This window comes from Mauremys reevesii, linkage group 8 (assembly GCF_016161935.1).
Source record: "Mauremys reevesii isolate NIE-2019 linkage group 8, ASM1616193v1, whole genome shotgun sequence".
NCBI lineage: Eukaryota > Metazoa > Chordata > Testudines > Geoemydidae > Mauremys > Mauremys reevesii.
Genome location: NC_052630.1, coordinates 965,958 through 986,065, shown reverse-complemented (window position 1 = coordinate 986,065; position 20,108 = coordinate 965,958). Strand labels below are relative to the sequence as shown.

General features: G+C 63.2%; 2 protein-coding genes across 2 annotated transcripts; both read left to right on the top strand.

Moving 5' to 3' along the window:
• Window positions 1-230: 230 nt before the first annotated feature.
• Window positions 231-11,124, top strand: DDX41 (DEAD-box helicase 41). Its single transcript, XM_039485497.1, has 17 exons — window positions 231-381; window positions 451-549; window positions 1,511-1,670; window positions 1,769-1,843; window positions 2,253-2,313; window positions 3,161-3,297; window positions 3,542-3,614; window positions 3,795-3,948; window positions 4,071-4,207; window positions 4,518-4,680; window positions 5,218-5,349; window positions 5,503-5,574; window positions 5,903-5,999; window positions 7,316-7,465; window positions 8,852-8,923; window positions 9,354-9,464; window positions 9,846-11,124. The coding sequence occupies exons 1-17, from the start codon at window positions 358-360 to the stop codon at window positions 9,980-9,982; spliced, it is 1,854 nt and encodes a 617-aa protein (XP_039341431.1). The 5' UTR covers window positions 231-357; the 3' UTR covers window positions 9,983-11,124.
• Window positions 10,709-19,133, top strand: DOK3 (docking protein 3). Its single transcript, XM_039485498.1, has 5 exons — window positions 10,709-10,840; window positions 14,513-14,806; window positions 15,333-15,429; window positions 16,723-16,895; window positions 17,114-19,133. The coding sequence occupies exons 1-5, from the start codon at window positions 10,784-10,786 to the stop codon at window positions 17,969-17,971; spliced, it is 1,479 nt and encodes a 492-aa protein (XP_039341432.1). The 5' UTR covers window positions 10,709-10,783; the 3' UTR covers window positions 17,972-19,133.
• Window positions 19,134-20,108: the final 975 nt, after the last annotated feature.

Genomic DNA, 20,108 nt, shown 5'->3' with positions numbered 1-20,108 from the left:
TGGGGGCGGATATCAGGGTCTGGGGCGGAGCCTGGGAAGCTGGGGGCGGAGCCTGGGGAAGCTGGGGGCGGATATCGGGGTCTGGGGCGGAGCCTGGGGAAGCTGGGGGCGGATATCGGGGGCGGGGGCCGGATATCGGGGTCTGAGGGGAAGCGGGGGGGGGCGGGCCGCTCCACCCCCGAGCCCTGCGCTGACCCCTCCGTAAGCGCGTCGCTAAGTTTGTCCTTCGGCGCAGCCCGTCCTGCTCGTTGCCCCTCACGTGGTGCCTCCGCGGGTGTTGCTTAGCGACAGGGCCCGCCCCGGCCCAGCGCCTGCGCTCGTTGGCTACGCGCGTTTAGCCCGACGCGGGGCCCGAACATGGAGGTCGGAGGCGAGCGGAAGGTGCGAGCCCCCCGCCCCGCTCCCAGCCGGGGGCCGCGGCCCGTGACGTGACCGTGTGTTTCTCCGCAGAGGCCGCGCGAGGAGGCGGCGCAGGGGTCGGGCCCGTCCGGGGAGGAGGATGAAGCCTACGAGCCCTACGTGCCGGTCAAGCAGCGCAAGCAGGAGATGGTGACGGGGGGGCCCCTGGCGGGGCGGGGCGGGCCCCCTGGCTGGTGCGGGGGTGGGGGGCAGGAACCCGGGTGGGGCCGGGCTGGTGGGAGGCAGGAACCCTGGCGGGGCCGGGCCGGGCAGGCCCCTGGCTGGTGCTGGGTGGGGCAGGGGATGAGATGTGGGCGGGGGCCGGGCTGGTGGGGCAGGGGCCGGGCTGGTGGGGCAGGAACCCTGGCAGGGGCCGGGCTGGTGGGGCAGGAACCCTGGCGGGGCCGGGCCGGGCAGGCCCCTGGCTGGTGTCAGGGTGGGGGTGGGAACTCTGGTGGAGCAGGTGGGGTGAGGTTAGGGCTGGGAGGAGGCCCGGGCCGGGCCCCTGGCTGGTATCGGGGTGGGGGTGGAGGCAGGAACCCGGGGGGGGGGGGTGGGGTCAGGGCGGGGGGTGAGAACCCGGGTGGAGCGGGGGGGTGGGAGGTTATGGCTGGGAGGGAGGCCCGGGCCGGCCCCCGGGCTGGTGTCGGGGTGGGGGTGGAGGCAGGAACCCGGGGTGAGGTCAGGGTGGGGTGAGAACCCTGGTGGAGCGGGGGGGGGTGAGGTTAGGGCTGGGAGGGAGGCCCGGGCCGGGCCCCCTGGCTGGTTCACCCCCCCCCCCAGTTGCTGGGGTGCTCCTGGCCCCAGTCCAGGCTTGTGAGCGCTCTGCCTCTGGGCATGGGCCCTGGGGTGCTGCCCATAAGAGGTGGGGCTGGTGGGTTCAGCTCCATGCCCCGCAGCAGAGCCCCATGGCCCTGGGCAAGTCACTGGGGCTGCAGTGGGGAGGGCATCGTGGTCCCCCAGGGCAGATTGCAGGGGGCCATGTGGGTGGATAAAGGGGGGTCTGACATTCCTCTTCTCACTGGCAAGGGCACGATGGGGTTGAAATCTGCCTGCTGTAATGGGGCCCTTGCGGCTGCTGTGTGCTCCTCACTGCTCTGTGTCCCCATAGCTGCAGAAGCTGCTACAGATGCGCAGGAAGGGGGTGCTGGAGGAGGAGCAGAGGGACAGCAGCAATGAGCACAGGGGGGATGAAGATGATATTCCTCTGGGTCCCCAGTCCAACGTCAGCCTTCTGGACCAGCACCAGCACCTTAAAGAGAAGGCGGAAGGTAGGGCTGCCATGAGGAGGAGGGGTCCCTGAGGGGCGGCTTGTGGCTGGGGAGTAATCTGTGGGCAGCACATAACTCCCCTTCTCGACTCTCCACAGCGCGGAAGGAGTCGGCCAAGGAGAAGCAGCTGAAGGAGGAGGAAAAGATCCTGGAGAGCGTGGCAGAGGGTCGAGGTGGGTTGTGCTGGGATTGAGGGCTGGTCGGGGGGAAGTGGCTGTGAGGCAGCATTCGCTCTCGTTCCCTGCCTGTTGCTGGCGAAGCGACAGAGGGAAAAGGTGATGGTGCTCGTGCTGTCCTCATGTGGAAGCCCAGCCGACTGGTGCAGGCTATCACAGCCCCAGCCTCTCCCTAGTGCCCGCTGCTCTCCCTGGAGCGAGCGAGTGAGTCATGCTGTTCGGTGACGCTGACCCAGTGGCCTGGAGAGGGACAGTTCCCTGCCACTTCACTCCTGTTCTGGCTCCCCCAAGCATCCTTTGTCCTGACTGCCTTCCTGCTAAACCTCTCGTCAAAGCCATGTGCCCACTGACCTGCGCCTAGCTCCCAAGAGCTGGTCCTGATCCTCCGCTCTCTGGTTTTGTGCAGCTTTGATGTCTGTGAAGGAGATGGCAAAGGGCATCACCTACGATGATCCGATTAAAACCAGGTGCGCTCCATGGGGATACATTGGCTGTCGGATTGTGGTAACACACAGGGCCCCATTGTGCTAGGCTCTGCCCACACACGTTTTGTGTCTGTCAGGCCCTGCTTGCAGCTGATCCTTGCTCTGCAGCACCCCTCAGCTGTGTGCACTGTTCCGCGGGTCGGAGCAGCAGGGCTGGGGACTTTGGGAGTGAGAGCTGGAGCCTGCTCTCCAGCTGGGGAATTGGGAAGGCAGACGCATATGCTGGCGAGCTAGGCAGGCTAGAGAGCTGGCGAGATAAGCTGCTGAGGGCTACAGTTCCTTCCCTGTCCCGTGCGGGGGACCAGGCCCTGCTGGGGGTATAACAGAAACACGGCCCTGGGAAATACTCCTCAATAACTCGTATCCCAGTGGGTGTGTTAACCTGAGCCTCGCTGGGAGCGAAGGGTATTCCAGCCTTGGCCATGGAATTAGGGGTTGATGCTGCAGAGTGGAGCAGTTGCTCCCATTATGGCCCAGCGTATGTGGGAGCCAGGCAGCAGCACACCGGCATGCCAGGCAGTGCCTGGCCATTCTGCTCAGGGGCTGACAGTTCAGTTACTCTGCTCTGGAAGTGGGCTGTGTGGGTGGATGCTGAGGGACGCAGGCTTGGGGCTGTGTCCTCCCTTTGTGGGTGGCCCCAGCTTTTGCATTAGTGCCATAGGAGCCTGGAATTCTGGGGGGCTCGGGGCTCTGTCTGGGGGATCAGCAGGGACGCAGCTGGGCCGGTCCAGCTGCTGCCTGCCCAGGCAAAGCAGCGTTCAGCTCTTGCAGCTCAGTCAGTTTGGTTTTCCCGTTCCTTGCTGACCCTCCTCCCCTGCCCTCTCCTCAGCTGGAAGGCGCCACATTACATCCTGGGCATGTCGGAGGCACGGCATGACCGCGTGCGCAGAAAGTACCACGTCCTGGTGGAGGGCGAGGGCATCCCCCCACCCATCAAGAGTTTCAAGGAAATGAAGTTCCCGGCAGGTGACTTGGGGGCAGGGAGGAGTTGTCGGGGGGAGGCACCTTGGTGTGTAGTGCCTGGAGGTCACAGATCCAATTGAGGGGACCCAGCCAGGCCCCCCGAGCTGCTGGTCTGGAGGCAAGGCCTTGGGGTGCCACTGACTAAACAAATGCTGTTGGCAGCTGGCTGGAGGGGAGGTGGGTCACAGCCCCACGTCCGGCCACTTTTGTGCTCCTAATGCCCCCTCCCCCCACATTCTGTTCACAGCTATCCTGAGGGGCCTGAAGAAAAAGGGAATCCAGCAGCCGACTCCCATCCAGATCCAGGGCATCCCCACCATGTGAGTGCTGCCTTCCCCAGCTCTGGGACCGCTGCCTGCTCCCTGGCCAGCGGGGTGAGCTGGACACCCTGCCCCGGAGATACACCGTCCGCCGCCTCCCTGGGCAGGGCGCCACCGCCCTGGCTGGGAACGCGCAGGGCTCCTCGCTGCTTTGGAGTCTCATCCCCGTGTCTCCTGCAGCCTGTCCGGCAGGGATATGATCGGCATCGCATTCACTGGCTCAGGGAAAACCCTGGTATTCACGCTCCCTGTCATCATGTTCTGCCTGGAGCAGGAGAAACGGCTGCCATTCTCCAAGAGAGAGGGACCCTATGGACTCATCATCTGCCCCTCTGTAAGTGTGTGGGGCTCACGTGGGAGGGTCTGAGCCGGGGGCTTGCTGGGATGATGTCGGATCTGGGATCAGCCAAGAGAGGCGGGCGTAGTGGGGGATGATGGACTCTCTTCTCTCTGCAGAGGGAGCTGGCCAGGCAGACCCATGGCATCCTTGAGTACTACTGCCGCCTGCTGCATGAGGACAACCTGCCCCTGCTACGCTGTGCCCTCTGCATCGGGGGCATGTCCGTCAAGGAGCAGATGGAGACTATCAAACAGTAAGTCCTGCTCCGGGTGGACCTGTGGGCAGTGCTCTTCCCTCCCTGTGTGAGCGCCCCCGGGGGATTGCACGCAGCAGCCTGTCACACTGGGTGCTGGGGTTCTGAGCCTGCAGCCTCGGGACCCTGCAGGAGGGGATCAGTCGGAGGCGAAGGTGAGAAGGCTGGGGTGCGGGCTGGGCATGGTGGCCAGCAGCAGCATGCAGTGTGGGGTGCTGGGTCCCTGGCGAGGTGGGCAGCTCGTGGGGCCCTTCCTCCCCTGCAGCCAGATTGCACAGGAGCCCTGACGCCTGCCTGCTCCGCCCTGCAGCGGCGTGCACATGATGGTTGCTACCCCAGGCCGCCTCATGGACCTGCTGCAGAAGAAGATGGTGAGCCTGGACATCTGTCGCTACCTGGCCCTGGATGAGGCCGACAGGATGATCGACATGGGCTTCGAAGGAGACATCCGCACCATCTTTTCTTACTTCAAGGTAGCTGGCGGGTAGGGGAGGTGTGGGTGCAGGGCAGCCTGTGCCCTGCAGGGTTTAATTCCCTTGTTGCCAGTCCCTGGCCTGGCCCACTCAGGAGCCCACAGGTGTGTTGCCAGCACAGCTCTCACCTGCCTGGGGAACGCTGCGCCCAGCTCCTGGCCAGGGCCTCGCTGGCTGGTGTGGAGCACGAGGGTCCTGGCTGGCAGGACTAATGGGTTCCTTGTCAGGTCCCAGCTCCCCTGCCCTGGGCTGCCTCCTGCAGCTTCTCCCTGTGGGTAACAGCTCTGGCCTCCCAGCCCTTGGCACTGTGTTTCTGCCCTGTCTCACGCCAGCTGTCCCATGTGCCCCTCTGTCGGGGCTCTGGTCGCACCGTGTGGTGCCCTAGCCCTGCTGGCACAAAGCTGTTCCCCAAGGGCCCCCGTGTAGGGCGTCTGGGGTGCCTGCCAGCACCCACTGGCTGTTGCTGACCTCAGCTTCTCCCATTGTGTATTGGCTGAATGGCCGTGCTAACCTCCCTGCCCTTGGCTCTCGGTCCAGGGCCAGAGGCAGACCCTTCTCTTCAGTGCCACCATGCCCAAGAAGATCCAGAACTTTGCCAAGAGTGCCCTGGTGAAGCCCATCACCATCAATGTGGGGCGAGCTGGAGCTGCCAGCCTGGATGTTATACAGGTGAGTTCCCAAATGCCCTGTGCTGGACCCCAGCATGGCTGGGGCTCGCTGACCCTGCCAGAATCCACTGTCTGCCAGAGGGGTTTGCTCTGCGACCTGTGTATTCTCCCAGCTCCCTCACCTCTCTGACCAGAGCCCTGTGCTTGTGCTCAGGAAGTTGAGTATGTGAAGGAGGAAGCCAAGATGGTGTACCTGCTAGAGTGCCTGCAGAAGACCCCGCCGCCCGTGAGTACTGCACACCAGCTGCCCCAGCAGCGTCGGGGGAGGGGGGGCGGGGGAGGGACTGTAGCTGCTCCTGCTGGTGGAAGGCAGCCCTGATGCAGGCCAGCTCCCCCTGGCCCTGTGGCTCACCATGGAGTGTTGGGGGGTGGGGGGGGGCGACCGAGACCGTGCCCAGACGCTTCGGGGTCCGCAGCACTCCTTGCTGTGCCCAGGCTCTCAGCTGCAAACCTTCTGGCCAGCGGCTCTGCTGTCAGGGCGCTGATCAGTCCTGTGCTGTGCCGGGGATGAGGGTCCGGAGAGGGTCTCTGTGCTGACACTGGCCCTGTGGCAGGTGCTGATCTTTGCAGAGAAGAAGGCTGACGTGGACGCAATCCACGAGTACCTGCTGCTCAAGGGCGTGGAAGCAGTGGCCATTCACGGAGGGAAAGGTCAGTGAGAACTGCTGGAGAGCAGTGCTGCCCCCATGTCCCCTGGGCGGACAGCCAGCCCGCCCCAGCATGCGCTGCTTCGGGGATCCCAGGCTGAGCACAGGGTGAAACATCCAATCTGACTGAGGCTGTTTGATGCCAGTCAGATGCATCCCCAGGGGATTGGTAGCTAGGGCTGGAAAAGCCTTGGATGGGAGGTGTAAGGAGCTGAGCTTGTCGCCGAGAAGAATGCTTGGTGACTGGATCCCCGCGGAAAGGCTCCCCCAGAGCGGGGTGCTCGACAGCCTGGCTGATAAAGGCATCCTCGGCGAAAGTTAGATCAGGCCTTGCCAGGAGAGGTCATTTCCCAGCTGTGAGGATCATAGGGCTTTTACCAGGGGAGCTGATGGACTCACCATTTCTTGGAGTCTGGAAGGTGAGATTAGATGGCTTAAAAAGTTACACTTGAATCCAGCTTCTAGGGGAAATCCCCAAGCCTGCATGCCTGGGGTGTTGGGCTGGATGGTCACCGCGGTCCCTTCTGGCCAGGGACTCTGAGTTGCCCTGTCCTGTCCCCCCGTTCTCCCCCCAACATGGCCCATGAAGGGGGTGAGTTGCATGCATGGCCCTCAGCGTGCTCAGAACCCTTCCCCTCTGCATTAAGATAATGACTAATCCAGTGTCAGGCTTCAGGGCTTCAATTGGTCACCTGCGGGGGTCAGGCAGGAGACTTTTCTGTTGGTGCACAATTGCCTAGATGTATTCTGGGGTTTTCTCACCTTCCTCTGGGGTGCCAGGGATCGGCCACAGCTGGAGACAGGGCACCTCCCAGGTGGACCAGTGCTCCGAGATGGTGTCTGCGTGCCAGACTGGTGGGTCCTGCTGACATGCTCAGGGTTTGGGCTCGAGAAGGAATTTCTCTCTAGGTCAGATTGGCTGGGAACTAAGGGCTTCTTCGCCTTCCTCTGCAGCGAGGGGCGTGGCTTGCCATCGGGGCACATCTCCCCAAGTCACTTCCCAGCTGCTGCAGACAGCCCAGTTCCCAGGCCTCTGCTGTGAATCTGGCCCCAGCCCCCTAATGTGACGAGCGGTTCTGGGCTCAGCTCCATCTGCCCTGGGCCATGGCCAGGCAAGTCGCCACACCAGGTGCAGGGCCGAGGAGATGAGTGAGCCTTCCCTGGACCGCCTACTCCCTCGGGCCCTCTGCGTCCGGTGCACGGGGGAAGGGGCTGACTAGTACTTGGCACATCGCTCTGTCGTGTGAGTTGGGTTTGGGGGCGGGGCCCTTAGCTGGCAGAGCTAGGCCCACACTAACCCTCTGTGCTGGGCCCTTGCAGACCAGGAGGAGCGGACGAAGGCCATTGAGGCCTTCCGGGATGGGAAGAAGGACGTCCTGGTTGCCACCGATGTAGCCTCCAAGGGCTTGGATTTCCCAGCCATCCAGCATGTCATCAACTACGACATGCCGGAGGAGATCGAGAACTACGGTAGGGCAGAGGGCCCAAGGGTGGGGGGTGAGCCAGGCAGCGGTGTTACCCGCACAAAATTCTGTTGTTCACACGTTCTAGGGCACTAACCGTTACCCAGTTCCTAGGGCTCCAAGCGACGGGCTCTGGGCTCTGCCCCGCCGTGGGCTCCAGGCAAACACCCTTTCCCTGTGGGCTCAGGGCTTAATCTTCTGCGGATTTACAGGGTCTTTTACCAGTGAAAGAGCCTCACACAGTAATATCCTACTTAACCTCTATTTATTAACAATCCCCAAACCACACTGCACACGCTACACACACAGTGCTCACCACTCCCGCTAAGACACATGAACTTTTCTTGGTGGCCAGGCAGGATCAGGATCAGGATCAGGTCCATCTGGGGGATTCCAGTTTCTGCACAGTGTCATTGGCAGAGTGCAGGGGCGGCTCTAGGCCTCAGCATGCCAAGCGCGTGCTGGGGGCAGCATGCCGCGGGGGGCGCTCTGCCGGTCGCCGGGGGGGCGGCAGGCGGCTTTGGTGGACCTCCCGCAGGGGTGTCTGCGGGAGGTCCACCAGAGCCGCAGGCCTGGCGACCGGCAGAGCGCCCCCCGCGGCGTGCCGCTGTGCTTGGGGCGGCGAAATGGCTAGAGCCGCCCCTGGCAGAGTGTTGAGCTCTGGCGGCTCTGATCGTGGGGCCGCGTCCTGGAGCTGGTTCCCAAAGAACTTCCTCCTGGAGCCCAGTTTATATAGTGACACTTGAGTCCTGCTTAGCTGTGCCTCAACCAGCCACTTCACTAAAATGTTCCCAACCAGTCCTAACATTGGGACAAACTTCTCTGACCAATCCGACCCCACCCCCTTAATTTACACCTAGCACAATTAATTACCTAACAGACAGAAACAATCAACAAACCAGACAGGTCATACAGACAAACAATAGGGAATTGGGAACAAGGAAGAAATGAGGGTTTCACAACCACAACTGTTGAGAAGTGATTTCTTGACTGATGGGATTCTGTCAAACTAAGATTTCTTTAACCATCTTGTATCTGGTGATGGTGGTGCTGTTAGGTGGGATGTCCTTCCTAACAGCCTGCTATGACACTGTGTGAATGTAATTTAGATGGAATGTGGGGAGGTGAGTTCCTGCTCCTTAGCTAAAGGCTGCTGCCTGTTTTTAACCTGGCTGCAGACAAAGGCCTTATCCTTACAGAGAGTGAGCCAGGCCGATTGCTTTGCTCAGACTGAGGGCTCGGTTCAGGGGTGGGAGGACAGGTCCTTGGGCCTGCCCCTGCAGTGGCTGGTCTCCTTGTGGTGGGGAGTTCCCCAGTCTGGGTGCCCAGCTGGATTCCTGCCTGGCTCTCTGCGGTCAGTGGCCTGGGCCTGACTCTCTGTTTCTCCCCATAGTTCACCGAATTGGGCGTACGGGCCGCTCAGGGAACACTGGCATCGCCACCACCTTCATCAACAAGGCCTGTGGTGAGGGGCGCACGGGAGCGGGGCTGTAGCTGGCTGCTGTGCCCTTTGGGTTTGCAGCAGTTGGGCTGAGCTGGGCCAGGAGTCTCTGCCCTGAGAGCTTGCTCCCGGGCTGGGCTCAGTGCTTAGAGGGGAGACACCCACGTGCTGCGGGGAGTGGGCCGGGGCTCACTAGGGCTGGCCCCATGCGCCCCAAGGAGCAGGGCGGGTGACTCAACAGGGCTGCCCCGATGCCTGTGTGCTGCCCTGTGGGGTTTGCTGGCACTCGCGGACTCCTCTTGTCCCCAGCTTGGCTGGTTCTGCCCCCCCACCGGCCTCAGCTGGAGTGAGCATTGCCCTCTGTCCTGCTGTGATGCCCAGATCCAGTGGGCCCTTGCAGGTGGGCAGAGCTGCCCCAGGCCGGGCTCCGTTCTCACATTCCTCTCTGCCCCAGATGAGTCTGTGCTCATGGACTTGAAGGCGCTGTTGTTGGAGGCCAAGCAGAAGGTGCCCCCAGTGCTGCAGGTGCTGCACTGCGGGGACGAGACCATGCTGGATATTGGAGGTGAGGGGGTCAGCAGTCCCAGAAGCCCGGAGGGGCGGGGGGGCCCGGAGCACTGCTGCCTGCGTAGTGGTGCAGACACAGCGGGGGCAGGGCACTCTGGCACCCTGCACTGCCCGGCTGGCAGGCCACTCCTTGGGCAAAGCACCCAGAGCTGGCACCTCCAGCCCCCAGCACTCCCGTTGATTGCAGCGCTAGCCTGGAACTCGAGAAGTCAGTTCCCTGCTCTGTTGCGTGCGGTCTGGGGCTCAGCTCCCCACGTGATGGGTTGGCCCTGCCTCTGGGGGCGCTGGGCTGGGGCTGCTTCTCCGTGTGCCGTGGGGTGTGTGCACTGCCTCCCCCCGGCCCAGCAAGCTGCCTCTGACCCCACTCCCTCCATTACAGACGAGAAGGGCTGTGCCTTCTGTGGGGGCCTGGGTCACCGCATCACCGACTGCCCCAAGCTGGAAGCCATGCAGACCAAGCAAGTCAGCAACATCGGCCGCAAGGACTACCTGGCACACAGCTCCATGGACTTCTAGCCCAGGCTCCTGGGCTGTGCTGCTGCCTGCTGTGTGCTCGCTGGGCCAGGCAGGAGAGTTCCCTGGAGCCCAGCAGCCTTGGCAGCTGGCCCCACTTCTTCCCAAGAGCTGGGTCTGTCTGCAGGCAGTGCCATGCCCCTTCCCTCTGGGCTCAGACGTGTCGTAAGGTGCCCTGTGTTGTGTGGGCCGGGGGCCGGTGCTGCTCGGAGAGGAAGTACCGGAGCTATGCTGCAATGGCCCATTACATCAGCCAGTGTCACCATGCAGACATGGGGCAAGCCGGGCCCCCAGCCCCAACCCCAGCCTCATGCAGGCCCCGCAAAGCCCCTGGACACAGGAGAGCCCTGGCAGAGGCAAACCCCAGCCCTTGTCACGTGGGGCTGGGCCCAGTGACACCTGCCGAAGGCCTGGGCTTCTGAGGGGCGGTTGTGACTTGCCTTGCTTGAGTTGTTTGGGGCTGGAAGGGCAGCTGGAGGCTCTGGCCGACCCTCTGCTGTGGGCTGTGTCTGGCGCAGGCGCTGGCTGCGGAGGAGCTGGGCACTGTCTCCAGGCTTGGCTGCCTGAACCCAGCAGTCCCCTGCAGGCGGCTGCTGCTGCCTCTGCCATGCTCGTTCGGCCCCGCTGGGCTCCCTGGGGGCCGTTGCTCCCCCGCGCTGCCTGCCCCTCACCCCACGCACCACAAAGGGGAAGTTAGCAAGAAAGGAAGTCTCCCCGCGCACTCACTCCACTGCAGCGGCCACCACTCTCCATTACTGGCACCGCTGCCCTCCCCATCCAGCCTTGCCAGGCTGGGCTGGGTCCATGGAGACCCCCGTGCAGGCCGGGATCCTCTATGTCCAGTACTTCAAATTTGGAAAGGTAAAGGGGAGGGGCTGAGAGTGCTGGGTGGGGGGGGGTGTTAGTCTTCAGGCCCAGAAAAGGGGGTGAGGCCAGACCAGGCCCAGCAAAGCGGAGCCCCCAGGACTGGCCATGCTGTGTCTGATCTCAACCCCTGCTGGCCCCAGGGCACAAGCTCCGGGCTGGGTGGGGCTTGCCTGGGCAGCCTCTCCCTCCCCCCATGTTACTGAGCCACCCCTGCCCCAGCTCTAAACTGTCGGGTGCTTAACTCTCACTGAAATGTTAATAAACAGACTTAAAACAAACTCCAGAGCTGGGGGGAGGGTGTTTGAACAGGGAGTCCTCCTTGCTGTGTGCAGGGGGAGTGGGGCACTCTGGGGTCGGGTCCCCTGCCTCTGTGCCAGCAGACCTGGGTGTTGATTGCTGCAGGGAGCTATGGGAGATAACAGCTAGTGGGGGACAAAGGGGTCACCTAGCTCCCTGTCCCTTTGTGCTGTCTCTGGGGAAGGGCGGCTGCTGCTGAAGCCTGGCTGGGGCAGGTGTGTTCTGCCGGGGGCAGGTTTCAGGACAGCTCCCCACAAGTGTTATTCTCCATTGAGCAGCTGCAGGGTCCCACCTGGGCAGCTTCACTGATGTGCCTCGGCCCTGCTGGGGTACCGGGACTCAGCGCAAGAGCAGGCCTGGGGGGCGGGGGGGGGGGCTACCAAGGGGGCCTGTGGGCACAGCTTCCTCCAGGCCAAGTTCCAGGCTTTGGGAGCCAGGAGTCCTCTCCACTAGGCCCCATCTCGGCTGCATGGCAGGACTGCCATGTGCTCGGCCCCTCAGGGCTGGGGCTGTGGAATGCGCCTGCCCCATGGAGCAGTGGGGGGAGGTTTGGGACGGTCCATTCCTGGGGCGTCATCCCAGCCTGTAGGGAACCTGCCTCCGGCTTTACCCTGGCTGGGGCGCAGCTCAGAGCCCCTGGGCCCAGCCATAACCACAGGCAGGGCCATGACGGCAGCTTGTCTGTACCCCTGTCCCCTCAGCTGTGCCCAGTGGGGTGCCCCATATGCATGAGCTGAACAAAGCAGGGAAACGCCCCCTTTGGGAACGGAGAGGGGGGATGGACCCTGTGTGCACATGGGGACCGCTTGCATGGGCATAGGCACCCACGGGAGGGGGGCTTAGCGCCCCCCTCCCCCTGTGTAGGGTTTGGATGATTAACTAAAAGCCACGCTGCTTTGGGAACTGCTCATTTTATTACAATGAGCAACACAGCTTGGCCGGGAACAGATTTCCTCCTTGGGGGGCTGCTGCTGTTTTATTTATATGTAGTGCATCTCTCTCCCCCCGCCCCACCCCGCTTTGAAAAAAGCACTCTGCTGTCCTGCTGGGGCAGGTATTTATGGCCTGGTGTGTGCTGGGAGCCAGGCTCACCTGCCTTCCATCCCATAGTCTCTGCTGGGCCAGCCCCAGTGATCCAGTTGCAGCCACACTGTTCTGTTCTACTCCCCTGGGGGTGGGGGGCTGCCTCCTCTCTCTCCTCCCTGCTGTGCTCCGGTAGGCCAGGTGCTGGCTGATGCAGACCCTCCCCCGGGAGGATGTGGCTGCTGCTGGCTCCAGGGCCTGGGCTCATGCAGCAGATGTGGGGTTGCTATCGAGAAAACAAATGGCTCAAAATGGCTTAATTTGCATCAAGCTCTGGGCTAAAAACAGCCCAGCAGCCCCAGCCCAGGGCCCAGGCCTAGCTGTGGAGTGGGCAGCCAGTGGGTACTGCAGGGAGCCCAGAATCAGGGCTTGGCACCTCTCCCGCCCGTCGCTGCCTCGCCGCATGGCCCCCCGGAAGCCATAACGGGCTGGGGGCGGCTGCACTGGCCAGCCACTACTGTGAGGCTTGGAAGCCCTGCGGATTTGCCTCGCCCCCATCTCCAGCCCCCCCGGGGCTCATGACACGGAGGCTCCGATCAGGGTCTCTGCAGGAGTGAGGGCTCCAGGAAGGGGCTGGATGTCAGCAGGGCAACTGCCCAGCAGGCCCTCCCTGAAGCTGCCTGTCTCCTGCTGGGAAAATCAGTCTGAAATCAACAAGATGGAACTTCACTTCGGAAGGAAAAATCAAATGCCCAGCTACCCTCTGGGGCCTGTGACTAGGTGGTGATGCCCTGAAAAGGGTCTGGCCTAGCATGGGTCATAAATTGCCTGAGAGTCAACAGTGTGGTGCAGCTGTGGAAAGGCGACTGTCACTCTGGGTGGATTTAACAGGAGGTGCACACTGGAAAAAATAACCCCAACTATACATACAACATGATGGGGGCTAATTTAGCTACAATGAGTCAGGAAAAAGATCTTGGAGTTATCGTGGATAGTTCTCTGAAGACGTCCACGCAGTGTGCAGAGGCGGTCAAAAAAGCAAACAGGATGTTAGGAATCATTAAAAAGGGGATAGAGAATAAGACTGAGAATATATTATTGCCCTTATATAAATCCATGGTACGCCCACATCTCGAATACTGTGTACAGATGTGGTCTCCTCACCTCAAAAAAGATATTCTAGCACTAGAAAAGGTTCAGAAAAGAGCAACTAAAATGATTAGGGGTTTAGAGAGGGTCCCATATGAGGAGAGATTAAAGAGGCTAGGACTCTTCAGTTTGGAAAAGAGGAGACTAAGGGGGGACATGATAGAGGTATATAAAATCATGAGTGATGTTGAGAAAGTGGATAAGGAAAAGTTATTTACTTATTCCCATAATACAAGAACTAGGGGTCATCAAATGAAATTAATAGGCAGCAGGTTTAAAACAAATAAAAGGAAGTTCTTCTTCACGCAGCGCACAGTCAACTTGTGGAACTCCTTACCTGAGGAGGTTGTGAAGGCTAGGACTATAACAATGTTTAAAAGGGGACTGGATAAATTCATGGTGGCTAAGTCCATAAATGGCTATTAGCCAGGATGGGTAAGAATGGTGTCCCTAGCCTCTGTTCGTCAGAGGATGGAGATGGATGGCAGGAGAGAGATCACTTGATCATTGCCTGTCAGGTTCACTCCCTCAGGGGCACCTGGCATTGGCCACTGTCGGTAGACAGATACTGGGCTGGATGGACCTTTGGTCTGACCTGGTACGGCCTTTCTTATGTTCTTATGTTCTTATGACTGTCCCACAGTGCGGGGCCCTGGAGGGCTGTGTCCAGGTGTGGGAGCCACACTTCAGGGAGGTGGTGGATAAATTGGAGAGACCAGAGGCAGCAGAGCAACAAACATGATCAGAGGTTTAGAAAATCTGCCCTGTGTGTTTTGTCTGGAGAAAAGCCACCGAGGGGGCACCTGCTACCAGCCTCCCAGTCTGGGGAGGGCTTCTCTGCCAGGTGCTGGATGAGGAGCAGTGGGCTCCAGCTGACGTTAGCTAGCAGGAGAAACCACCTGACCCTTGGCATGGTTCAGCGCTGGGCCGGGAGGCCAGGCAAGGCTGTGGAGTTCCCATTGTGGGAGGGTTTAAGACCATTTTGGACAAACCCATGGGGGGCGGGGGCGGGTTGACTTGGTCCTGCCCCGGTGCAGTCCCCTCCGTCCCTCTGTAGGATTCTGTCGGCCCCACTCTGCTCTCTGCTGCCTCCCGCTGGCTGCCCCAGGGGCACCAGGAGCCATTTGCATTGTCTGGGGGCAGATAGGGCTGTGCTGGGAGCCCCTGTGGTGAGTCCTGCCCTATCCCCCCCCCCAGAAGTTCTGGAGGAAGGTGCGGGCCCAGCTCTTTGCCACCAGCCCCTGTGGTATTGCCCGGCTGGAGACGTGCGATGCGCGGGACAACGGCTCTGGGCCAGAGAAGACATCCCTGCGGAAGGGTGAGCGCCGGGTCATCCGGCTCGCAGACTGCGTCTCTGTGGGGCCGGCGGACGCCCACAGCTGCCCCAAGGACACGGCTGCCTTCTACCTGAACACCATAGAGAAAAGCCACGTGCTGGCAGCCGAGCGGCGGGACGAGTGGATAGCACAGCTCTGCCAGCTGGCCTTCCAGGTACTCCCCAGCCAGCCCTGGGTACCGCGCTCAGCGCGTGGGGCCCAGCCACGGGCCGACCCCCTGGGCAGCACCGGGAGACGCAGGGCGGGGGGCAGTGTGACAGGGAGAGGCTGCCATGAACCAAGGCAACGCTCCTGTGCTGGCAGGACTCCATCTGCAATGGCACCCCCCAGATGCCATCATGGCCTCGCCCGCACTGCCCCCCCCGGGGGCTGGGCCACCCTTCCCACCGCGCCTCCTCCCCCCGGGTACTGGCATGGCCTTGCCCACTCCCTCGGGTGCTGGCACGGTCCCACCTGTTCCACCCCAGGCGCTGGCATGGCCCCGCCAACCCCTCCCCCTCCCCTGGGTGCTGGCACAGCCCACCCACCCGACCCCCAGGCCCTGACAGGACCTCTGCCCCAGGGGCTCTGAGTTGGCTGCACCCTATTGTTCACATTGGGGTGCCAGGAGGGTGCAGCCCCTGCGGGCGGGGGGGGGCAGGTGCCCGGGGGCCTGCAGCTGCTCCGCTCTCTGCTTTCAGTGCACTAAGGAGCCAGCAGCGCCTGGCAGCACCAGGGACCCCCCCGGGCCCGATCTCCATGTGGAGGAAAACACCCTCTACTCGTCCTGGCAGGACCGTACGTACAGCTGGGCACCACGTGGGTCAGGCAGAGGGGGAGGGGGCGGGGAACAGAGACCCCTCCCCCAGTCAGCTGGGGGAAGGCTGCGATTGGGGGTCTCGCAATGGAGGGGGAGGGGGAGGGGCTTCCTGCGTGGGTTGCTCCTGGAGAGCGGAACGGCGGGAGATGGGGCCGGGGGGGGAACGCAGTGGGGCCAGACAGTGACCGGTGGAGGGGACGCCACAGTGGCTCCAGGCAGAGACTCTGGCCGGCAGGAGGGGGGCTGCAGTGGGCCGTGCAGTGACACTGGCAGTCAGGAGGGGGGGATGCAGAGCGCCGGGCACTGACTCTGGCAGTCAGGAGGGGATGCAGTGGGCCAGGCAGTGACTCTTGCAGGTGGGCGGGGGGATGCTGTGGGCCGGGCACTGACTCTGGCAGTCAGGAGGGGGGATGCAGTGGGCCGTGCAGTGACACTGGCAGGTGGGAGGGGACACAGGCGCCGGGCACTGACTGGCAGTCAGGAGGAGGATGCAGTGGGCCGTGCAGTGACACTGGCAGGTGGGAGGGGATGCAGGCGCCGGGCAGTGACTCTGGCAGTCCGGAGGGGGGATGCAGTGGGCCGTGCAGTGACACTGGCAGGCGGGAGGGGACAGGCGCTGGGCACTGACTCTGGCAGTCAGGAGGATGCAGTGGGCCGTGCAGTGACACTGGCAGGTGGGAGGGGACACAGGCGCCGGGCACTGACTGTCAGTCATGAGGGAGGATGCAGTGGGCCTTGCAGTGACACTGGCAGGCGGGAGGGGGGGACGCAGAGCGCCGGTCACTGACTCTGGCAGGGGGGGGGATGCAGTGCGCCGGGCACTGACTCTGGCAGTCAGGAGGGGGGATGCAGTGGGCCGTGCAGTGACACTGGCAGGTGGGAGGGGGGGACGCAGAGCCCCGGGCACTGACTGGCAGTCAGGAGGTAGGATGCAGTGGGCCGTGCAGTGACACTGGCAGGCGGGAGGGGGGGACGCAGAGCGCCGGGCACTGACTCTGGCAGTCAGGAGGGTGCAGTGGGCCGTGCAGTGACACTGGCAGGGGGGAGGGGGGGATGCAGAGCGCCGGGCAGTGACTCTGGCAGTCAGGAGGGAGGATGCAGTGGGCCGTGCAGTGACACTGGCAGGCGGGAGGGGGGGACGCAGAGCGCCGGGCACTGACTCTGGCAGTCAGGAGGGGGGATGCAGTGGGCCGTGCAGTGACACTGGCAGGCGGGAGGGGGGGACGCAGAGCGCCGGGCAGTGACTCTCGTGTGGGTTCGTTTCCCTGCAGTGAACGAGTTCCTGGTGCTGGTGCACAGGACGGACGCCTCCGCCAGGTGCGGCCTGAGTGGGCACTACCTGCTGGCCGCCTTGCCCAAGGGGCTTGTGCTGAAGACCCGCCAGTCCCACCAGACCCTCCTCACCTGGCCCTACCCCTTCCTGCGCAAATTCGGCCACGACAAGGTACTGGGCTGCCTCCCGCAGGAGCCGCCGCTGCCCTTGCAGTGCCAGGGGCCGCAGGAGCGTCGGGGTCTGCCCAGCCCTGCCGTCTGCCTGCCCTTCCCGCCTTTCCTGGGCGGCTCCTGCTCCAAGCCTGCTGGGCCCCTTGGGGAGACCCGAGCTCTCCGGGCAGACGGCCGTGGCCCCGCGCCCCAGGTAACGCTGCTGTCTGCTCCCTGCAGGCCCTGTTCTCCTTCGAGGCAGGCCGCCGCTGCGACTCTGGCGAGGGCATCTTCACCTGGGCCACCAGCCGGGCTGCTGAGCTGTGCAACCTCGTCTCCGCAGCCATCGCCCGCCAGAGCAGCAGCCTCCTGGACAGGAACAGCACCCAAGCACCAGAGCCACTGAGCTCCAGGCAGGGAACGGAGCCCAGGCTCTGGAGCTCCCAGAGCCTGGAGGAAGCGCTGCCCACCTGGGCCCTGGAGGGTGCAGGGAGGCCACTCCTCCCTGCGGGGCTCTGTCCAGAGAGTGGACAGGCCATGCCCTGCACCCTGGAGCCGGGGGGCCGTGCGGGGGCCGGAGGTGAGCCCCCCATCATCTATGCCTCCATCCACAGAGGCCTGCAGCCCCCGCTCGAGCCCTGGGGCGAGGCCAAGGTGGAGCAGGGAGGGGCCAGGGCGTCCCGGGGGCAGGGGCTCCCAGTTTCGGAGCATCTCTACGAGAACCTCTGCGCCCTGGGGCGCTCCTGCTCCATGGAAGAGGGGCCCTCACGCCTGGGCTCCAGGGGCTCCCCGGAAGGGAGCAGCACTGACCTGGCCCCCATCTACGACAACAGCTGCATGGTGTCCAAGCGCTGGAGCAGCCCCCTGGCTCCCAGCACAGGGCCCAGCCCCTCCCTGGAGGCCCAGTACAGGCGGCTGCTGGACCAGGACGGGCAGGAGCGAGGCGAGGAGGAGGAGGAGGGGGAGGGGGATGCCCTCGTCAGCTCCCTCCCCAGGGCCAGAGCTAGCAGTGGCTTCAGGAAGTTAGTCGCTCTCCTCAGCCGAGAGGTAGCCACCAAGGTGCCTGGCGAAAGCTCCAGTGCCCTGGACAGGGCCTAGCCCCCCATGCTGGGCAGGGCACCTCCAGGCCCAGGCTGGCGGTGAGGGGGGCCCCCCACACTGAGAGTCACCCTAGCACAGGGCCGTGTCAGCCAAGGGCAGCCCCAGCTCTCCCCGGCCCTGCCTCAGCCCCAGCCCCAGGCGCGAAGGCTGGCCCAGGACTCCTGGGTTACTCAGGCAGGTGCCTGGGTGAGGCTCAGTCCAGCAGGATGGTGGGTGCTCCAAAGCCTGGCACAGGCTGACTCTGCCCTTGGCACCTGGGCCCCTCCACAGGGGCAGGGACGGAGTCTGTACAGGCCTGAACTTCCCCTACAAGGGGGGTGGGGTGGGAGGGACTGAGCCAGCGTGGCCTCATGGGCCCCATGCTGAGGACATGCCAGGGCTGGGGTGCCTGGGGCTGTTGGATGAACGGGCTGTGCCCGATGGGTGATGGGGAAGGGTAACCCCTGCCAGGAGGGCGGGTCACATGGCAGCTGCCTGGCACAGACACCCCAGACGTGCGCAAATGGCAGGGGAAGGTCTGAGCGTGGCTGGGAGCAACGCTGGCTGCGGTGGGTCAGGGGAGACAGCCTGGGCTCCCTGTTATAATCACTGTCCCTGCGGATGTTCTGAGCCCTCCCCCCCCCGCCAGCATATGGTCTCTGGGCACGTCCCCCTCCTCGGCTCTGTGTGCAGGGCACAAGCTGGGCAGTGAATGGAGTGTCCAGACTCTGCTCTGCTGCCCCCAGGCGAGCTGTGAGCGGGCAGGAAGTGCTGGGGCTAACGCTGCAGGGGAGAACGGCCACACTGGGTCAGCCCGATGGCCCGTCTGCCGCCAGCGGCCAGTGCCAGGTGCCCCAGAGGGAGTGACCAGAACAGGGCGAGTGCGAGTGATCCGTCCCCTGGCATCCAGCCCCGGCTGCTGGCCCTCACAGGCTTAGGCACACCTGGAGTGTGGGCTGCATCCCTGCCCAGCCTGGCTAGCAGCCACTGAGGGACCTGTCCTCCAGGAACTTGTCTAGTTCTGAAGCCTGTTCTAGTCTTGGCCTTCGCAGCATCCCCTGGCAAGGAGCTCCACAGACTGACGGCGTTGTGTGAAGAAATACGTCCTTTGGTTTGTCTTAAACCTGCAGCCTGTTAATTTCCTTGGGTATCCCCCGTTCTTGTGTTACAAGAAGGAGTAAACAACACGTCATTCACTTTCTCCACCCCAGTCATGATTTTATAGCCCTCTATCAGATCCCCCCTTAGTCGTCTCTTTTCCAAGCTGAAAAGTCCCAGTCTTTTAACCTCTCCTAGGGAAGCTGTTTCAGATCCCCAGGGGAGGTGTCCCAGGGGCCCGGGCTCTGTGCTCTGGAGCTGCTCACAATGAAGTTCAGACAGGACCCACTAGTTGAGAGACACCCCCAGGGGACATGTTCACTAAGGCAAGACGCCTCCTTGGTTTCAGCACCTCCTGGTCTGACTCAGAGCGTTCAGCCTCCTGTTCCCACTGAGAGCTCCCCTGGATGTGCCACTTGGGGAAGCCCCACACAGTGGTGGGTTAGCCATGGAGCCCTGGCCTGGAAGAATGGGAGCCCCTGCACCCTGACCCCCTCTGCCCACCTGGCTCTGCTGCCGGGGAGTGGGGCAAGCCCCTGTGCCCCAACCCCACTCCCTGGCAGGAGCACGGAGGAGAGGTGGGGGGACTGCAGGCAGAACGGATAGGGAGGGGCCCCCACTTGCTCTGACCCAGGGCCTCACAACCCCCAATCTGCCTCTGCTTACACCCCCCACACACTGGCCCTACCCCCACCCCTGCAGCCAGCCGTGACTCCCAGCCAGCCTGTGGCACAGACAGGTTATTAGTCGCCTGGAGCGCAGCGTAGGACAGACCATGTGAGCGCAGGAAGTTTCAGTGAAGTTCAACCCCCCCCACCCAGGAGACTGAGCAGCCTCCAGCAGCCCAGCCTCAGTCACGCCCACTCCCCCTCCTCTGGCCCCTGGCCTCCAGCTCCTCTGGCTGGCTCTGTGCAGAGGCAGGGCCAGGATACAGAGTGTCGGCCATTGTCTGGGCCCAGGCGGCCCGTCGGCATCACACCTGCCCTCTGGGGTCTCTGCAACGATCACACACCCTTGTCCCGCACCGAGATACTTGTGCGACACAGAGGGGAAACTG

Excerpts from the sequence above, each read along its gene's own strand:
- DDX41 (XM_039485497.1), top strand. The coding sequence starts at position 358 with ATGGAGGTCGGAGGCGAGCGGAAG. Across the intron at positions 3,949-4,070 it reads GACTCATCATCTGCCCCTCT|AGGGAGCTGGCCAGGCAGAC; the intron begins GTAAGTGTGTGG and ends TTCTCTCTGCAG. Across the intron at positions 4,208-4,517 it reads CAGATGGAGACTATCAAACA|CGGCGTGCACATGATGGTTG; the intron begins GTAAGTCCTGCT and ends TCCGCCCTGCAG.
- DOK3 (XM_039485498.1), top strand. The coding sequence starts at position 10,784 with ATGGAGACCCCCGTGCAGGCCGGGATCCTCTATGTCCAGTACTTCAAA. Across the intron at positions 10,841-14,512 it reads AGTACTTCAAATTTGGAAAG|AAGTTCTGGAGGAAGGTGCG; the intron begins GTAAAGGGGAGG and ends CCCCCCCCCCAG. Across the intron at positions 14,807-15,332 it reads TCTGCCAGCTGGCCTTCCAG|TGCACTAAGGAGCCAGCAGC; the intron begins GTACTCCCCAGC and ends CTCTGCTTTCAG.